The following is a 20,174-nucleotide window of genomic DNA, read 5'->3' on the forward strand; positions in this document are numbered from 1 at the left end:
GGCAGCATGGTGAGGTGTTTGCTGTACTCAACAACGGCCTCGTCGACGGGAATACCGCTCTCGAAAATGCGAGGAGCCTGTGGGGACAGGAAGAAGAACGATGCGCCAGGGGGAATCGGAAGAAAAAACGTGTTTGGGGAAAAAAAAGAAAAAAACAGCCCCACACCAGCTCCGCCCCAGCCCCGCCCGCGCGTTCGGCCGTCCTAATGTGCTGTTGGCTCTGTAGTAGCACACTAATATTGTCGCCACCAACCAACCAACCAAAAACACTGAATCCCCGCCTTGAAGTGCGACGCACCGAAATCAACATGGTGTAATCGTCGCCTCCAGCTGAATTCAGAAAGGGAGGAGGGCGGGAGAGTGGGGATGTGGGCGAGAGGAGGGCGAAATGGCGGTCGGACAGGCGGTCGGAAGGCGGGCGGGAGGCGGGCGGGAGGGAGGGATGGAGGCGCTGAAACGAGACGGCGCATGAGACAAAAAGGGGGATGGTGGGATGTGTCAGCTGGTTAGGAATTCTCACTGTCTGTTTTCTTCTTACTAGACTCTCGTTTGGGAGGTTCGCACATAAGTACTGATGCCATGATAAGCGAAACAGCCTGATAGATAGATGCTAAAATGGCGAATTGTCGGCGGCGAAAGGACGAGTCATTATTCGACATTGACATCTTCGTTTATTTACGTTCGTACTTCTGTTCCTGGCGATCCTGCCTCTTTAGATATGCAGGCCGACGAAATGCGGAATGCGGTTATCGTACTGCTGTATCTGTACACGTATAATTTGTCGTACAAGGCCGTACAAACGCTTACCGGATACATAATCGGTCGTGAGGAGCGTGTACGAAGTGCAGGCTTCAATAGGCACTCGTGAGCCGTTCATCTCCAGGCTGGCGGCCAGGATGCGGCTGCCGACCGGCCGGGTATGGTCGTACATGTACCACAAGCCCGATACCTGAGAAAATAGGCATGTACGACAATGTGCAACGTAATACATGAGTCACATGGATTACAATGTTTCAATTAGCTTCAGTGCGGAATTGGAATCATGGAATTCCCCGGAATGTTTAATTGGTGGTTAAGAAGACCTCAGCAGATGCTGGCACCTAGAGTTTCCTCAACAACATCATAGTTTGTTGGGCCTCAGGGATCTCTAACAAATACCTCTGTACACGCTCAGTACAGAATCTTTAGATTCGGTGCCGCCGGCAAGCGGCAGTAGTACGGAATGCCATACGCATTATGTACGACGAACCATTCAGGCCCCAGTACATGCACCACAAGCCATACATCACGTAAACAAGCAATGAGACACATGCACAGACACAACAACCGCATGGGAAGCATTCTCCGGAAAGCAGCACGTACAGCAGACGATGGGACTGGACGAGTACGGCAGGCGGCTTATTACTCGTGCAGACATCGAAATATCATACATACATACATGCATACATACATACATACATACATACATACATACATACATACATACATACATACATACATACATACATACATACATACATACATACATACATACATACATACATGAGGCAATTTGCCCACGACGCAGGACGCATTCGACGTTGACAGGTTGCCGCTGACTCCGTTCTCAAGAGCTTCCACAATCTGTGCATGAAGACGTGGCAGCGGTTACGGTTGCAGTTGGGGTTGCGGGTTGGGTGTTAACGAATATGGTTGGACGGTTTGCAAGGACGCTCGCTCTAGTGGGTAGTTTGAAATGCATGTGTGCGGTCCAGAGTGGTGACGAGGGATCCACACTGAGGACTGAGGCTTGCTGCTGCTGGTGATCACCTGCCTGGGCCACCCCGGACCTAGGCTAGAAGGAAAGTCCGTCTGTCTGTCTGTCTGTCTGCCTGCCTGCCTGTCTGTCTGTCTACGCCCAACCTTAAAGACCTACGATACAACGCCAACATAGACGTAAACCAATTGCGTTTGCGGTTTTCGCGAGAAGTCTAGCAAGGGGACATGGAAACGAACAATTCCATTATTCCAACCGCATTAATTCCCCCACCTCGGATGGGGACGTTGCACGTTTGGACAGTAATGCAACTCAAGGTGTAACACACACACACACACACACACACACACACACGCACACACACACACACACACACACACACACACACACACACGGATTTCAGGGAAGGCAGCTTGCCGAGAACGCCTTTCAATGCTGGCTGCTGGCTGGCCGCGGTCTCCTAGCGCAGCGTTTGAGGCTGTGGGCTTTTCCTTTCTTTTCTCTGTTGTAGACCAACCGCTGTGTGTACCCCTACAAGGTCAGGCTCTGTTTCGAGCAGGAGAGGGGCCAATTGCCTCTCACGCCCCTCCCCTTTCCCCTGGGGGAGTGCTTCGGCGGTCTTGTTCGTTGGGGCTGGGCAGCAGCCCCTGACCAGCGCCAGGCCCGGCAAGGTATGTAACATTTGCACACACACACACACACACACACACACACACACACACACACACACACACACACACACACACACACACACACACACACACACACACACACACACACACACACACACACACACACACACACATTCACGAACCTGGGCGCCGGTCACGGCCAGGAGCGTCATCGTATTGCCGAAGGGCAGCACGTTGAGAATTTCCGCCACCGTCACATTATCCGGGTAGATGTTGTCCCGAATGAGCCCAGCGTTGATGAAGCAGGCATCCGCCGGCCGGAGGCTGGTCATCTCGGAAATGTACCTGTATGGTGTGTGTGGGACAAGAGGGATCATATCTTCACCCTGCGGCCCGCTACCCGGCAGATGTATGACGTGTGCAACAGGGTCATCCGGACATCCAATTCGGCTTCTCAGTGGATCTCTTAGATTCCGCACCGACCACCAGCATCAAACGGAATCAGCCGGACGTACGGCACCCAAATTCCATTCGAGGTAAACTCCATGGTTGTTATATTGACATGTCAATACCATCCAACGATTAGGGGTACAGTTACCTCCCGCCATTGGAATCAATAATGACTGTGGCAGTACCCGAACCCGAGGCTTCTCAAGAGCATTAGTCGATCTCTAGCAGAAGAGCCTAACCTCGATTGTATATAGGCATGAAATACGAATGTAGCCCGGCACAGATCAGCCCTGCCGCCCAGAGGGCAGATGCAAGACACTCAAGCTAGACGGGTACTGGTCTTTTAACAAAAACGGAGTCGCAACCGTGGGGCTCTATGTCTGTCTGTATGTATGCACCGCCCATACTGCCCGCATACTTACCATAACATGGAATCGCAAACGAAGTTGCCCAGCGCGTTCTCCCGGGTACGTACGTAAAGGCGATCACCACTCAGTAGGCTGGGGCTGTACGCTGCAGAAATACAGGGGTTGCCGTCGTACACGTACCAAAATCACACATGCACAAGGAGATACGGAACCCATAAAATGGAGGCCGGTGGCCGAATCAAAGAGGTCGTTGGGCAGGCGGGCAGATGTACAACAGGATGGGTGGTGATCATGGAGGGTCTTGGTATGACCCCCACACATACGTATGCACTGTGACGCTTCCTCAGCTACAGCCCTATAAAATGCTAGGACACAATAACGTCATGCTTTCTTAACGATCGTAATGCTGAGGATGCACGTCGCATTCCGCAAAACCTGGGACGCACTGGGGTAAACCCCACGGTTCCCACCTCACCCTACGTGCCCCCCTCACAGCTCTCCCGAACACTTCCATGCATGCACGCAACGGCTCCGAAAGGTTTCTCACCGATTTTGATGCTGCCCAGAGAGCGGACGGGTGCAGCGTAGCTGTCGATAAGGCTGAGGGTGGCAGGGTCACGCGGCACGTTGTTCGAGCTGGCGCTGCCTCCGAGCAGTACAGGCTGACCGTTGTACTTGACCAAGTTGCCAGCGGCATCAAAGCTGAGGTCTATGTTGCCCATGTAGCGACTTGCGTAGAAGGCCTGCGTGTGGTGTGGAGGCGGCGTGGTGTTGGTGCATATTAGCCGTGATGGTGGTGGTGATGGTGATGGTGATGGTGTTGATAGGTGTGATGCTGGCTGAGGAGGTTATATATTATTGGAGAGGACGGACAGCGGAAGAGAATGGTGGTTGCGAAACATACATGCTGTTGTAGGGGAATGCTTGGGGAATGAACACATGGCATTGGTACTTGTCCTGGTGTTGGTGTTGGTGTTGGTGTTGGTGTTGGTGTTGATGTTGATGTTGGTGCTGGTGTTGGTGATGGTAATTAATGGTGCTGGCTTGGGGGTACTTATGGGTACACGGTTGTGGCGGCTATGATGATGCTGGTTCTAATGCTGGCGAAGGTGTTGAGTGACGGTGATAATGTTAGTGATGATATAGTGGTGTTTGGGAGTGGCGTTGGGTGCTCATGTTGCTGATGCTTTTAGTAGTGTTGCTGCTGACAGTGGTGACGACATATATAGATGACGGTGGCGATGGCGATACGATGGTTCAGAGCCGTGGGCACGGCCTAGGTGCAAGGCGCCGCCAGCACGCCTACTAATCCCCTCCTACTGCCCCTCCGCCCGTTTCCCCTCCCCCTCCTACTGCCACTCCGCCCGTTTCCCCTCCCCCTCCTACTGCCACTCCGCCCGTTTCCCCTCCCCCTCCTACTGCCCCTCCGCCCGTTTTCCCTCCCCCTCCTACTGCCACTCCTCCCGTTTCCCCTCCCCCTCCTACTGCCCCGCCTGCGAAAGACGTCCGTCCTTGAACCCGTTGCTGGTTTTGTCCGATTGGATGTCGGATAGGCAAATGTGCTCCTTCCAAAATTCCTGCGGGTCCCCCTTTTGTCTGTCTTTCACCCGACTACCCACCATCCCCCCTAGCTTGCGTAACGTAAATGACACACCTGCACGATGGGGATCATCTTTCCGGGTGTGACCAGATTTTCCACGAGGACGGGGTACGACTGGTTGGGCATCTGTCCGCTGTTGGGATTGTTCGCAACTGCGGAGCAAGTGGGAAGCGAGAGTCCCGACACGGGTTGCTGGACAAAACCGCGAACGCTGTTGGCGGCAAAAGCGTCACAGGCGCCATAAGGGGTCCCAACGGCGAACAGGACGTGGGTTTAAGCAAAAAAGCGGCCTGCTGGTATGATAAACCTGGGACGGACGCAACCACATGGACATGTCCCAGCAGTACATTGTCGCAGCATATACATGCAGTCAAACACGTGCGCACGGGAGAAACGATCAAAATAGCTATTGTGGACCGTGCTTAGAGTATTTAGTACGCATATAGTCCAGAAGGTCTACTAGGGTTTCATGATGCGCCTGATCCTTCAAGAGCGCCAAAACTCCGAGACTCTACAAACCTATCAAAACCGTAAACCCTAAATTCCGAAATTCGAGCTCACCGAGAGGAGGACCCCGGGTTGTTCCGTCGCCATAGAAGAAGAGGTGGTTGAGACCACCCACGATGAAATCTAGCTCCGGAACTTGCTCCGCCACCTCGGTGTCGTACCCTGCGTGGGGGAAGGGTACGACATAATTATGGTGCAGTATGGCCGTACCGAGTACCGCCCCGGTTCATACGACGCGGTTTTCCTCCTAGTGGAGCATACCGGCCTGTGCTGGTTCTTTTATATTTTGTTGTGTTCCTGTCCTTGTGACTTACACAAGCCCGCATGGGAAAGAGCGATGATAATGTTGACCCTGTTGCCGTACTCGGCCTTCATCGCCTGGATGGCGGCCTTGACGGCGGGCACAATAAGGCCGAAGTCCACCTCCCTTCCGCCCAAAGACGTGTTGACGGTGCTGGGTGTAATGTAACCCACAATGCCCACCTGCGAAACAGACAGCAAACCGGGCATGCGACATGTTGCCCAACACCATTATTTTGTAAGTTAATCCTCTTACTCAACACAAGTACTGGGGGGTTTCATGCAGTACATTACATTCGTACATTCGTACATAAAAGGCATTGGCTTGCAGATGGGCCTGCTGTGACAAACCTCAAACCTTTCAAACATTTTTCAACTAAACTCCGACTTGCGGTCTGCCGCACTGTCCATATGGCATGCACCCGGGATGGATGCGATTCGCGTGGAGCCCGCAGGTGGTGCTGACGATTCCGCCGGTGCAAGCTTAGCTCCCACACCATCAGCACTGCTGCAACAAAGCACATCTCCCACCGCGTTGACACAACCCATCAATTGTCACACGTGCCGCGCTAGCTACCGGCCTGTACGGATGCAGGGTGGCCCCGCCCTTTTTCCGGCTTCGAGGAAGCCGACATCCGACTTGTCAACTAAACTCGACAATGTGTGATAGAGGTCACGCAATAGGATGGAGGGAGCTTACTATGGTAGCTCTGAAGTTTGGCGGTCCCCTCCACTTCCCCTGCGAGCTGGCCGCTTGCACGGTAGTGGCTCCACACTCACCTGCACACCCGTGCTACCCAGCTCCACCACAGAGTAAGGCTTGATTAGCTTGGCCAAAGCCGGAGCGCGACTAGCGTCGATGTTGCAGCTCACGATCGGCATCTTGAGCTGCTCAAGGTACGACACCAGAGACGCAACTTCCCAGTCAAACTGCAACAGCATGCGGAGAACGGGCCCGGCGGCGGTGGCGGCGGTGGCGGCAGAAATGTCATACAAAAAAATATACACTGCAGAACTATCGGCTTTGCTTCGTTAAATAAAATCGATACTTCGGGTTGGAAACGCGGAACTGTCATGGTACCCAATTGTATGTACGGCACGGATGACACGGATCGCCCATTTCATTTTGTGGATGACTGAGATCCTGTTGATGTTGTTACAGGGTGGTTAAGCTTCACCAGCGGCCCCCTTTCCCGAGGCAGTTCCCTGCTCTCCCCTGCTAGAGGGGCACCCTAATCCATTCACCCCATCCGACTTCTGAGTGTACTCTTTGGGTTTGTCAACTCACCACCAGCATCCAACCAAATCTGGGCGCGTCAAGTTAGTTCCTGGTCAGCTCGCGAGTTGATTTTATCACGTCCTACACCGTCCACAAGATGGGGGGCCACCTCCCATTTCATCATCTCTCAAACACCCCGAGAGGTGGGCAGGCGGATTTGAACCCGGACGCGCCGGGACGCGACGGGAGCAGAAGCCAGGCCTTAACCTCTGCCAGCCGCCTGCCTTTGCCTCCTGTTGATAAGCCCCTTGGATGGCAAGGCCATTTGCTGGGTGACATTTGCCGGGTGATCTACCTGAAGCACCCAATCAGCTGCCTACCGCCAGTGCGCACGGAGGCCCATGGTTTTCCTTAGATCCCCGGGTCAGGCCCCGGCTCGAGCAACGGGCCGGTGCTGCATCAACAGCCACATGGGCTGACGTTGCAAGTGCCCCAGGGAGGGCCCCATCACAACGGTAACCGAGGCCTCCCTTTGGAGAGATTCACACACGCACACACATAAAGCGAATTGTACGTACCTCGTGGTCGCCCAGTGTCTATATCATGGGAGGCGTTGGACAGTATGTGATTCGCGGTCGGCAGCCAAAGCAGGAGAAGGATCAATGCGGGGAGCAACAAACGGATAGCGGAGGAGGTCAAGGCGGCCACAGCAAAGGGAAGGACAAATGTTCGGCAGAGAGCGGAGCAACGAGAAAGTCACGACATCCAAAACAACAAGTGCAAGCCGTCTCTTCGTGCATACTAGCTGGACCCTGAAAAGGCCTCTCAAGATGATGGAGGAGCGAGCGCCTTAGGCGTATTTGTAGACAATGTGTGCCGTACTCTGTACGGCTACTACATTGTGGCTGCTTCCAATCAGCGTGTGTCGGAAAGACGCGATCGAAGCAAGACGCTAAATAAACGTGAACAAGACGTTTCCGTTATCACACTATATGCCTTACCCTTTCCTTCTCGGCCTAGGTTTAGGTACAATGCACGCACTCGTACATGGAAAAAGGTTTTCCTCCTGCGGCGCGCATTCACCTAAGGGGAATCGCGCACACTTACAAAAGCGTCAACACCGATGGCATTCTGGAAGGCTGCCGACGGCGCCCGATTCCGATACACGTAATCCCAGATAGTGCCAACGGACATGTCGCCACCGTCCAGGAGCAGTACGTTCTCCTTCGATGCCCGTACGGACTTGATGTACGACGCCATGCGAGCGAAGCCGCCGTAGCAGACGCCTTGCGCCTGCAGATGGAGAAAAGCCATGCGGCCACCCGCGTGCCATGCACATTATTATTTGTATCTGTGCGCTCGACATGAAAGTTTGGAGGCAGTCTAATTGACGTAGCCAACTCATGAAACACACACACAGACATACAGACACACAGACGCACAGACACACAGACACACAGACACACAGACACACAGACACACAGACACACAGACACACAGACACACAGACACACAGACACACAGACACACAGACACACAGACACACAGACACACAGACACACAGACACACAGACACACAGACACACAGACACACAGACACACAGACACACAGACACACAGACACACAGACACACAGACACACAGACGCACAGACGCACAGATGCACAGACGCACAGACGCACAGACGCACAAACGCACACACGGTGCTTCATTAATTGCAACGAGTTGTATGTCCGCCTGCAAGTCTGCACGCCTGTGCGCCCGTCCACCCGCCAGTTGAGTTGGAACCGCCCATACGTGTTAAGGATAAGGAAAAGCGACTCGCATCTGCACCACCTCGTTGGAAGCAAGTTAACCATCAGAAGAACTATTAGATAGTGACAACCGCGATGATGAATCCTTCCACACCATTTTTCTTCGATCCATAAGCCAGGTACGTATGTACGTATCCAGTTTCTCACCTCCAGAGCTTCCGTGCAGGGCCCAAAGGTGCTGGTGGCAGCTTCAACACGCGAGTGCACATCGCTGTAGTGCAGCAGCGTAAAGTCAACGGCGCTGGAACCCATCTCGGTTGTTGGCGCCGCGGAGCAGATGCCGCTGCTGCCGCCCAGGTCGCAGCGGCTGGTGCCTCCCTCGGCAGCAGCGTAGCCGGTGATCTGCCGGGACAGGAAGAGAGAAGCAGGGCCATCGGGCATGAGGAAGGCATGTGTGAGAAGAGAAAAGCATTTAAAGAGGGTATTGGGATGTTGTAAGCATTATGAGAGAAAATCTTGCAGAATAGAGTAGTATGGGGAATGGGCAATGGCGAGCACTGTAAGGCATTTGAAGCATCGCAATAGAGAACATGCAGAAGCTGTGTGGGCAATGCCAAGCACGCGACAGAGAAGGGACGGGCGGTGTCACACTAAACCATTTGATGTCACAAATACATACATACATGCCGGCTCCTCGGGTGTTTGAGGAGTGTTGAAATGGGAGGTGGCCCCCCATCATATGGACGATGTAGGACGTGATAAAATCAACTTGCGAGCTGACCAGGAACTAAGTTGATGCGCCGTTGATCCGCTAGATTTGGTTGGATGCTGGTGGTGAGTTGCCGAACCCAACGAATACATTCTGAAGTCGGATGGGGTGACGGATTAGGGTGCCCCTCTAGCAGGGGAGAGCAGGGACTGCCCCGGGAAAGGGGGCCGCTGGCGAAATTAACCACCCTGTAACAACATACATACATGCATGCACACATGCGGACGCGCATACACGTCTTGCATGCCTCCCATGACCATGTCAGCGCGTTATTGCCTCCGGGAGTAAAATTATTATTATTAATGATGATGATGATGATGATGATGTACGTTATGTTACATGGTGGGAGCTCTTCATGGTGAAAGCGCGGGGCCGTAAGTAAATAAATGTGTTTATATGCCGGATCCACTCCATGCATTCCTTTTACAATCTGTAGACTTTCCTTTATAGAAATTTCTTCATGGTGGTCGTCTGGCAAAGTGAGTTTGTGAAATCCAAAAGGCACACACACACACATATCAGCATGCGTCGCTGCGGCGGTGCACAGGTGGCCACCTATTTTGCGCACTACTCGCAGCACGTGTGAAATGGTCGTCATCTCAGTAGAAAAAACTCACGGGCGACTTGTACGACAGGAATTTCTCCACAGCCTCCACGACAGACGGCCCGGCTGCCACCGTCGTCTGCGCCGCCTTGACGCTCGTGTAGCCATCGCCGCCTGGACAAAGGGTGCGCGGAAGGCCGGGGAAGGGGGGAGAGGGATAGGAAAGGTATGGGACGGGATGGTAGGAAGATGCATGTGGCATCGTGTTGGAAGATTGCACAAGCAGTAACGATGGCAATGCGAACGGCGGCGGTGTGGCAACAGCAGTGCAACATTTCACGTCCAGCAGGCAGGCGATGATGTCACCCGAGGAATATCGCGTGTCAGTTTACGAACGTATGTATATACATATGTATGTGCCCCCCTAGAAGTTTCCTTCCAAACAAGCATTTCGGGAGCCGTACTCCTCATAGATCCACAGAGTCGTACACGTACCCGCCGCCATATAATCGTTGGTCACCAAGGCATACTTGGCGGATGGGTTGACGGGCGAATACGAACCGTCTGTGTTCTTGACCTCAATCGCCGACACGCGCTGGTTGCGCGGCTTGGTGGCGTCGTACGCAAATCGAAAGCCGCCCACCTGTCGAAAGATGAGGGGAACACATTAAAGAGGGCTATGCACTTTCGTACTACGTTGTTTCGCATTCAGCCTGCCTGATACTTCAGCTAACTCTTCAATTAACTCTAAATCTGATGGTGAGTTTGAAACCCATAGAAGAACTAGAATGCAGTACTTAAAGCGCAACGCGTCCATTGACGGGCCTCGTACCAAACAAGGTCTTTGACAAAACTGCTTCAAATAGTTTTGATGTATCAAAATGCTAACCACAAGTTATTTACTATACAACTATAGGCTTAAGTATAACTACAACAGAGTTTTCCTTCGGCAATTCGTTATATAACCATATTAAGCTGATTATTGGCTTCGAAGAAGTTAAAGACTTGAAGATAAACAAAGTGTCGAATGATTACCTTGAACTGCTTTACCTGGTAAACAATTACCAACAAAACCATCGTTTGCCTCTATCCTAGCGTACCCCTTCGGTAACATAATTAAAACCTGCGGTCGTCGTCCCTTTTGTCCCCTTTGGTTCCAACTTCGGTGTAACCCGTAAAAACTGATTTGGGTCACAATGACCGACAAAGGGGTATTCAATTTGTTCGGGGACGATGGTAAGCAACCCAAACAGGACGACGAACGTCCCTTTATCGTCAATGCACGTCATCCTATCCATATGTTTTCATTAACCTCGCTTAACATTTCACATTGTATTCGCGAGAAGGGAAATCCTTCCTTCTTTCATCCCGCCGTACAGCGCCCTACAGCAACATTAATATTAAATTGTTACTAAGCGCAGCGCACACATGCACACGAACCTGAGCGAATTGTCCGAGTGCCTCCCCGGCAGCGATGTTGCCGAGCACACTGTTCTCCAGAGCCGAGCGCAAGCCCAGGCCGGTGATAACCTTAAGCACCAGGACGTTGCCGAATGGTAGTGCGGCCTCGATGTGGCCTGCGATGTGGGTTTTCCGTATGAGGGTATGCGTGCGTAATTGAATCCACTGCGATAAATATATCCATGCTAATGACCAGCAGGCTACACGTTTTTTACGGAAGGTTCAATGACCAATTCCGCAGGTTGTGTGGAAAATTTTAGAGATTTAGGTGCGGACAGCTGAAGGGAAGGCAGGGGCCGGGAAGCGGTCTGGCAAAGGCAAAGAGTACGACAATGGATTGGGCACGAAGCGCACGTGTTGCGGCCCCGGCGGGCCACGTGGGTCAGGTACAGGTGCGTTATATGATACCCCATGGACGTGCGACCCGGGGCGGAGAAACGGGTTTGGGAGGCCGCACAGGCGTCAAGATCACCTTCAAACCCTAAAACCCTAAAACACCCTAAAACTCGACCAGGAACATATGTGCCGTCGCCTAATGGACGAACTACTGCTGACCAAGGGTTCATTACCTTGTCGTGTGCGGTCGTGTGTTGTGTCACGTGTAAGAAAATGGCTGGGGGCTGCGACATGTGATGCGACATGTGATGCGTGGGTTCGCTAAGAGTAAGTGTAGTAGCTGGCCGCTGAAAAGGCCTCTCGAGATGCTGATCGAGCGTTTAAAGCGAATTTGTAGCTGATATGTGTGCCGCTGATACGTGTACCAGTTACTACGGTAGATACGATGTACGATGTCGTACATAAAGCATACCTGTGGTGACCGGTCCAGCAGGGATATCCGCGCGAATCGAACCAGAGTTCACCAGACAAATCTGCGGCTTAACGCCTGTAGATACCTGTTCAGAAATGCAACAACGAAGGAGGTTATCAAGATGAAAAAACGTGATCGGCGCATATCTTGTTGGGGACAAAGAAGAGAGCAGCAGGCCGGCACTGATCAGGCATGGCACATTCACGAACACGCGGCACTAGACGACAATAGACATACAGGCACGCAGGATTTCCGTCAACCGCACAGGACGGTTCACGCGTACGGCATTTGCCTGCACGGCACATTAGATGACAAAATTGCAGTACTCATTTGAAGTTCACTCCTTGAATCGCACGCGCAATGCTGATGAAAATGGTCCTTGTGCGTGCCTTGTGTTCTGAATCGTTGAGTGTCTAAAGACCTGGGGCTGGATCTAGACCAACCCCCATAACCAACCAACCATGCCTGCCACCCTGGCCTTCCATCCCCCTCTCCACCCTGCGGCACCCCCCCCCTCCCAACGCACCTCTGCATACCACATCATGGCGTCACAGACGAAGTCACCGATGGGGGCCTGGCCCAGACGGATAACGTTCTTGTCGGAAACCAGGGTGTGCGACAGAGTGCCCAGTGCGCAGGAGGCGGTGGAGGTGGGCGCCGCGGAGCAGATGCCGCTGCTGCCGCCCAGGTCGCAGCGGTTGATGCGGCCCTCGGCAGCAGCGTAGCCGGTGACCTGCAGGGACAGGAAGGAAGAGACAGGCATGAGGTGCAGTTCGCACGAGCAGGGACTAATAACAGGGAGCGCAATGGGAAAGCGAGGGTCGTGTTGTACCACGTCTTATCGCAGGAAAAGAACCGATCGGCGGATGACAGGGAGATGAAGGCAAAAATAGCAGGGCCGCTGGTGAAGCTATACCACCCTGTAACAATATCATATATACATAATGATGTGTGAAACAGGGGGGTGTATCTTCGCCCGTGACAGCTACCCTGCGAACCCTGCCTTCCCCGGTATTTCGGGGCACCCTCATCCAGTTACCCTAGTCAACTTCTCAGTGGATCGCTCAGGTTCCGCACCAAACACCAGCATCCAACGGAATCTGCCGGGTCGACAGCGGGCCCAACTCCATTCCTGGTTGGCTCGCAGGTTAACTTTATCCCAGGTCACAACCATCCATCAGGGGCGCAATACCTTCCACTATCGGACAAATTTTTGACCCTTACGGGTATCGATCCCGGGATCTCCCGGGGGCAATGGTTGCGCGTTACCAATAGTGCCAAACCCTAGCATATACATGATGTATACACACCTGCCTCTCCCTGATCTATATAATAAGCCTCACCACCCGGCCCGCCATTAGACGCCACCGTTGATCCGGCAAAGTCCACGGGATAATGCTGGTGGTGGGTGCTGAACCCCCAAACATTCACTGACTTCGCAGAAGTCGCCACACATGCGTGATGATGAGGAGGATGAGGGTGGTGCCCCGAAACATCGGGGAAGGTGCTTGGGGGACTGCCGGGCTAATGGCCACGGGTGAAGTTGTTATACCCCCCACTACTTCACACAATCAGTGATCGTGGTTTTTAGAAACTTACAGGCGAATTGGACAGGAACTCTACCACGGCATCCACGACGGCAGGTCCTTCGGCCAAGACCGTCTCGGCGGCCGCAAGGACCGCGTAGCCATCACCACCTAGTCAGATGGGCATGGGGGGACCCGGCGGGGAAGGGCGGAATGTGAGCTGCATGAGGGAGGATGCATATAACTGGTTCGAAATGCGAAGATGCGGTGCAACATCACTGGCAGCGCAACGGCCCAGGGGAAAGCAACGAAAGAGAACCTCATCGCGGGAACCTATTCATCCTTTTCATTGCCAGCAGGGTTTAACACCCAACTGTTATGTACCGTGCACTGTGGTCATATATGTATGTGTGTAGAATCCTGGGCATATCATGGGATCTGCATCCGCCGATCGGTATTTTCTGAAGCCGTGATATAACAATATGCACGTTTTTGCCAAGCTTCTCAATGCGTTTCATTTCCTAATGAGAACAACCATGCCTGTATGTCTGTAATGAGGCATTTCCGTATAAGCTTCCGCATCTGTACACTTACCCGCTGCCATATAATCGTTGGTCACCAATGCATACTTGGCGCAAGGATCGATGGGCGAGTACGAACCGTCAGCGTTCTTGACCTCGATCGCCGACACGCGCTGGTTGACCGGCTTGGTTGCGTCGTACGCAAAACGGAAGCCGCCCACCTGTCGAATAAGGTGCCACGGCGCACGCGGTGGCCAACAAGTTTTGCTTAAGACCAGTGAGCTTCAATACGTACTGCTACGTAATTTTTATTCCACGAAGATTCCTGTCCTTGCTGGAGGACATCGTTACAGACTTCAGCTTTGGCCTTTAGTGCCGAGTTGGAAGCTACATCCCCCATCACACACCAGTCAAAGGCCCAGGGGTGTGGCTGCTACTGCTGACGCTGGTGATAATGCTGCCGCTGGCGGTACTGCTGACGCCGTTGGTATTTTGCTGCTGCTACTGCTGTTCTTACTGGTGCTACAGCTACAGTTACAGTTACAGTTACTCCTACTGCTAGTGATACTGCTATTGTCACCGTTACTGTTAGTGTTGCTGCTGTTGCTGCCAACTGGCAACCCCACCTGTGCAAATTGCCCGAGTGCCTCGCCCCCGGCAATGTTGCCCGCCACGCTGTTCTCGAGAGCTGACTTGAGGCCCGTGACGGAAATGCTCTTGACCACAAGGGTATTGCCGAACGGCAGAGCGGCCGCGATTTGACCTGCGGCATAGGCATTTTGCAGGGCGTTACGGTTTGACACTGTGCTTACAAAGTGCATAGCGATATTGATACTGCATATGTGTTAAGTGTGCTTGTTATGTTTGTATGTGTCAATACGTGTACATATAATAATGCTTCCACAAATAATGACAATAATAGTAATTGTAATAAATAATAATTAATATGACAGTTATAAATCTAAAATACATGTAAAATACAACTTGAGGTGCGTTCAAAAATGTAACAAGTGTGAGCCCGTGCGAGCCCAGCCAAGGGCCCAAGGGTCAGACAGAAGGCAGATCGAGGTAACAAGATTACAAACCGCACATAAGGTAATTATTGGTCTGCTAAAGAAGGAAAGGGTGGGTTTAAAGCCATAGCAGTGTGCAGTACGAGTGCAGTTAGAAGATCGAGCGAAGAAGATGGGCAGAGAAAAGAGATGGAATAACCAAGATGTTAGGAACATGAAACACCATTCCACAAATTTGAAGAATGAACAGACGCCCCCTACGGAACGGGACACGTAGCCTTTTCCTTAGAGACGCTGTCTTTAATGAAGACTGTGCCTCTTGTTTTGTTCAACAATTTGTAGGACTATGAATTATCGACCTACAAACGGTAGGGACATGGTAGCTGGGATGCAGTGCACATACATACAGCCCGCGCAATGAGTACGGTGTTGTACATTCAGCATACCTCCGGTCACCAGTCCAGCAGGGATGTCCGCGCGAATCGAACCAGAGTTCACCATGCACAAATTCGGCCTCGCGCCTGTAGTCATCTGTTCATACACGCCACCGTGAGGAGGGAAGATGGGGGCAAGGAGTATGCGGGTGGGCTTCCGTTGGCCAAAACACACGATTATTTACGACAACACGTGTTCCCGTACACGTACTGCTGCACGCTGTACAAAACTAGATTGCAGAACCACAGACACACACAGAGGATAGCATCACCCGAGTTGGTCCTGCAGGCCGTCTGGATGCCCGATGCGGGTTTTAGTACATGCGGATTTCGGAGCTGATTTCACTTTTCCACAGGGCCCCCGGGGGTCCCGTCCTCCATTACCACACGTGAACCTTCGCGCACCTCCGCATACCACATCATGGCGTCACAGACGAAGTCACCGATGGGGGCCTCGCCCAGGCGAACAGTGGCCTTGTCGGAAACCAGGGTGTGCGACAGAGTGCCCAGTGCGCAGGAGGCGGTGGAGGTGGGCGCCGCGGAGCAGATGCCGCTGCTGCCGCCCAGGTCGCAGCGGTTGATGCGGCCCTCGGCAGCAGCGTAGCCAGTGACCTGCAGGGACAGGAAGGAAGAGGCGTGAGGGCCATCGGGCATGAGGAAGACATGTGTGAGAAGAGCTAAACATTAGAGGGGAAGAAAAGATGGGAGAAGGGAGGAACGTGTGCTACGAACGAAAGCATGTGTGATGGAGGTGGTCGGAGGCGGCTTAAGGATATGCCAGGAATAGAGATGATAATCGCGAGATCATACGATCAAATCTTGCTTGAAACAAGACAAATCAGGGATATCAGCGTTATAATCCTATGCGCTGTCCAGGGATCAAGTAGTATGATCAGCCCGAGATAAGTTCTCAATGTTGCCTTCGACATCTGTCTGCGGATTGAAACGTTCTCCCTCCAAACACAAGCCATTGAACCATTTCAAGGTGGATTACATGGCGCCGGCGTGAACTTTGCTACGTTATGCACCACCCTCGTAGTGCGTGATCCCCATCACCAGCAGGGGTGAAATACAAATGAGATTATTCAGTAGGAACAATAATGCAGTTGCACTGACCAAAGCTTGGCGTGGGTTAAGGCCGGGGCTCGGGAATTGAGGGGTATTTCTGCCCCTATATGCCCCTGGGCAACATCCACTAGGATAACGCACTTTAAACAAGCACACAAGCACACATGCATACACACTAACTTGCGAGCTGACCAGGAACTAAGTTGAGGCGCCGTTGATCCGCTAGATTTGGTTGGATGCTGGTGGTGAGTTGGGAACCCAACGAATACACTCTGAATTTGGATGGGGTGAATGGATTAGGGTGCCCCTCTCGCAGGGGAGAGCAGGGAACTGCCTCGGGAAAGGGGGCCGCTGGTGAAGCTTAACCACCCTGTAACAACATACACATCCTGCACGCCTCTTGTCCTTCTCCCTCCATCCCCTACTCGGCCGCATGCTCGGGTCACACTGATTTACCAGGCTGGCGCAAAATCAATCAGCAAGTAAGGGTTGTATTCATAATAAAAAAAACTCACGGGTGACGTGTACGACAGGAATTCCTCCACAGCCTCCACAGCAAAAAGCCCCGTCTCCGCTACCGTCTGCGCCGCCCTGATGGTTAGGTAGCCATCGCCGCCTGACCAGAGGGAGTGGGGAGGGCCGGGGAAGGGCGGAGAGGGATAGGAAAGGTATGGAATGTAAGGGTGTATTGGTAGGCCAACATCAACCCGCATGGCATTACAGACCCTAGCACAAGATCGTGCTATGCTAGCACAAGATAGTGCTATGCTAGCACAAGATAGTGCTATGCTAGCACAAGATAGGGCTATGCTAGCACAAGATAGGGCTATGCTAGCACACGATACTGTGCTAGGGGGCTCAACAACTCGGCATCAGGCCCCAAAGCAGCAGCAGTAGCTGCAGCAGCTGCGAATCCAGTATGACCCACAGCAGTTTGAAAGTCAGCGGAGGAGGTCAACAGAAGGACAACTTAGGCAGATGGTGGTTTCTCGCTTTCAAAGAAAGGTCGTAGTGACAGCAGTGTAACAACCAACACGCTGGGCGACGCTGCCATCACCTGTGTCAACGGGTATCCTAATATTAGGGCAACCACCGCATCTAGGCCGTACAGCTGTACGGAGCCCGTTGCAAAAGGCCGTGGGATTCACAGTGTTACCCTAATATGTACGGCAGCTGATGGGTAGCGACGCTACCATGGTGTGTGTGTATATAACATCACTAGCAGGCACGTGATGTGTTCTTTTGTCGCCGTCATACTGCTTGTGTGCCGCCGATGATGTTTATGTGGCCCCCCAACCCCCATGCTCTTTGTGCCGTTCAAGCCGTACACTTACCCGCCGCCATATAATCGTTGGTCACCAAGGCATACTTGGCGCAAGGATCGATGGGCGAGTACGAACCGTCCGCGTTCGCAACCTCGATCGCCGACACGCGCTGGTTGCGCGGCTTGGTGGCGTCGTACGCAAAACGGAAGCCGCCCACCTGTCGAATGATGTGAAAGCATGTAGTTACATTAAAAAACACAGGAAGCTGAGGAAAGCCTTTGTGCACGACCCGGGTGTTTTTTGAGCCTGCTATTAAGACTACTGCTACCATCAGCCGTTTCATTTATCAAACAGTCGTGCACGCATAAACGCCGGTACGGCAGACGGCGTCAGGGCAAGAGCTTTGCCCGAGCTTTTTGAGGGAGAACCCGTAGTCTCGTTGAGCTGATAATGTCTGTTCCGTCATTTTCTTCTTAAACTGTATTTAACTTAAGCAGTGCCGTACATATTTCACCACCGGTTTCTTCACGCGGCCCTAAGGTTGGGCACCGGTACCGATCAGCGGCCCGCCTGGTGTCGCGGTCTTAAAGGAACACCCCATCGCAGGACGGATGCGGTTAATAGTGCCAACTGCCTACTGCCAACTGCCAACTGCCAACTGCCAAATCGCAGTACGGAAATGTACAAGTACCATAGCCTAGTGTCGCCGTCATGTACCTCGTACACGGCCACCTCACCTGTGCAAACTGCCCGAGGGCCTCGCCCCCGGCAATGTTGCCCTCAACGCTGTTCTCGAGAGCCGATTTGAGGCCCGTGACGGAAATGCTCTTGACCACAAGGGTATTGCCGTACGGCAGGGCGGCAGCGATTTGGCCTGCGGTTAGGTGTTTTTATGTTATTTTGCACAACACCGTTTTATTTTAAGTAATGCAACACTGACACTGTTTTCTGTGTGTGCTGCTAGTTCGGACCGTGTGTTGCATGAACTGCATGGGAATTGTGTCTGTATTGCGTGACCTTGTCTCCGATATGTAAGTGGAGACGGTGGGTGCATGGTAGCTGCGATGCAGTGTACATATTTAGAACATGCCTACTGTGTACGACGTCGTACATTCAGCATACCTCCGGTCACCAGTCCAGCAGGGATGTCCGCGCGAATTGAACCAGAGTTCACCATGCACAACTTCGGCCGCACGCCTGTAGTCATCTGTTCATAGACGCCACAGTTACAGGAAAAGGAGGGAACAGGGGGGCCAAGAGATATGCGGGTGGGTTTCCGTTGGCCAAAACACACACACACGATCATTTACGACAACTTACATATGTTCCCGTGAACAAAATGCCGCACACTGTACAAAACTCGATTGCAGAACCACAGACACACATAGAGGATAGCATCAGCCGAGTTGGTCCTGCAGGCCGTCTGGATGCCCGATGCGGGTTTTAGAACATGCGGATTCGGAGCTGATTTCACGTTTTTCACAGGGCCCCAGGGGTCCCGTCCTCCATTACCACACGTGAACCTTCGCGCACCTCGGCATACCACATCATGGCGTCACAGACGAAGTCACCGATGGGGGCCTCGCCCAGGCGAACAGTGGCCTTGTCGGAAACCAGGGTGTGCGACAGAGTGCCCAGTGCGCAGGAGGCGGTGGAGGTGGGCGCCGCGGAGCAGATGCCGCTGCTGCCGCCCAGGTCGCAGCGGTTGATGCGGCCCTCGGCAGCAGCGTAGCCGGTGACCTGCAGGGACAGGAAGAGGGAGCCGTGAGGGCCATCGGGCATGAGAAAGACGCGTGTGTGTGCACTGCGGCTCCAACCGCCCCACATACAACGTAATCACTAGTCACGCCATACGTGCTTTAGACGCTATAAATGTTTAGACGCTATACCTATCTACCATACAGGATATGCTCGGTACGCGACTTATCGTACACGCGGCATATGCTACATATCCTACATATGCTACATATGCTACACAAGGGTTATAGCGTATAAGCGACCTATGAGACACCAGAGGCACACTCGGTAGCAACAGCGGTAAAAGTACACGTTCCAAAGCCTGGCGTGAATGGGGGCGCGGGGACCTGCTGAGGGGCGAATGGGTCCCCGCGTATCCCTTGGTACCACCTACGGGGGATTCAACGCGCACATACACACACACAGACAGACACACAGACAC

The 20,174-nt window shown here is 52.9% G+C and overlaps 2 protein-coding genes across 2 annotated transcripts; both read right to left on the reverse strand.

Moving 5' to 3' along the window:
• Positions 1-7,915: 7,915 nt before the first annotated feature.
• VOLCADRAFT_65539 (uncharacterized protein) lies at positions 7,916-8,898 on the reverse strand (the record flags this gene model as incomplete). Its single annotated transcript, XM_002955105.1, has 2 exons — positions 7,916-8,125; positions 8,794-8,898. The coding sequence occupies 2 exons, from the start codon at positions 8,896-8,898 to the stop codon at positions 7,916-7,918; spliced, it is 315 nt and encodes a 104-aa protein (XP_002955151.1).
• Positions 8,899-18,612: 9,714 nt separating this feature from the next.
• VOLCADRAFT_65445 (uncharacterized protein) lies at positions 18,613-18,798 on the reverse strand (the record flags this gene model as incomplete). The annotated part of the gene is made up of 1 exon (XM_002955106.1): positions 18,613-18,798. A coding segment is annotated over one exon (186 nt), but the record flags the coding sequence as incomplete, so codon positions are not given.
• Between the last annotated feature and the right edge of the window lie 1,376 nt (positions 18,799-20,174).

This window comes from Volvox carteri (genome assembly GCF_000143455.1).
Source record: "Volvox carteri f. nagariensis unplaced genomic scaffold VOLCAscaffold_48, whole genome shotgun sequence".
Classification (NCBI taxonomy): domain Eukaryota; kingdom Viridiplantae; phylum Chlorophyta; class Chlorophyceae; order Chlamydomonadales; family Volvocaceae; genus Volvox; species Volvox carteri.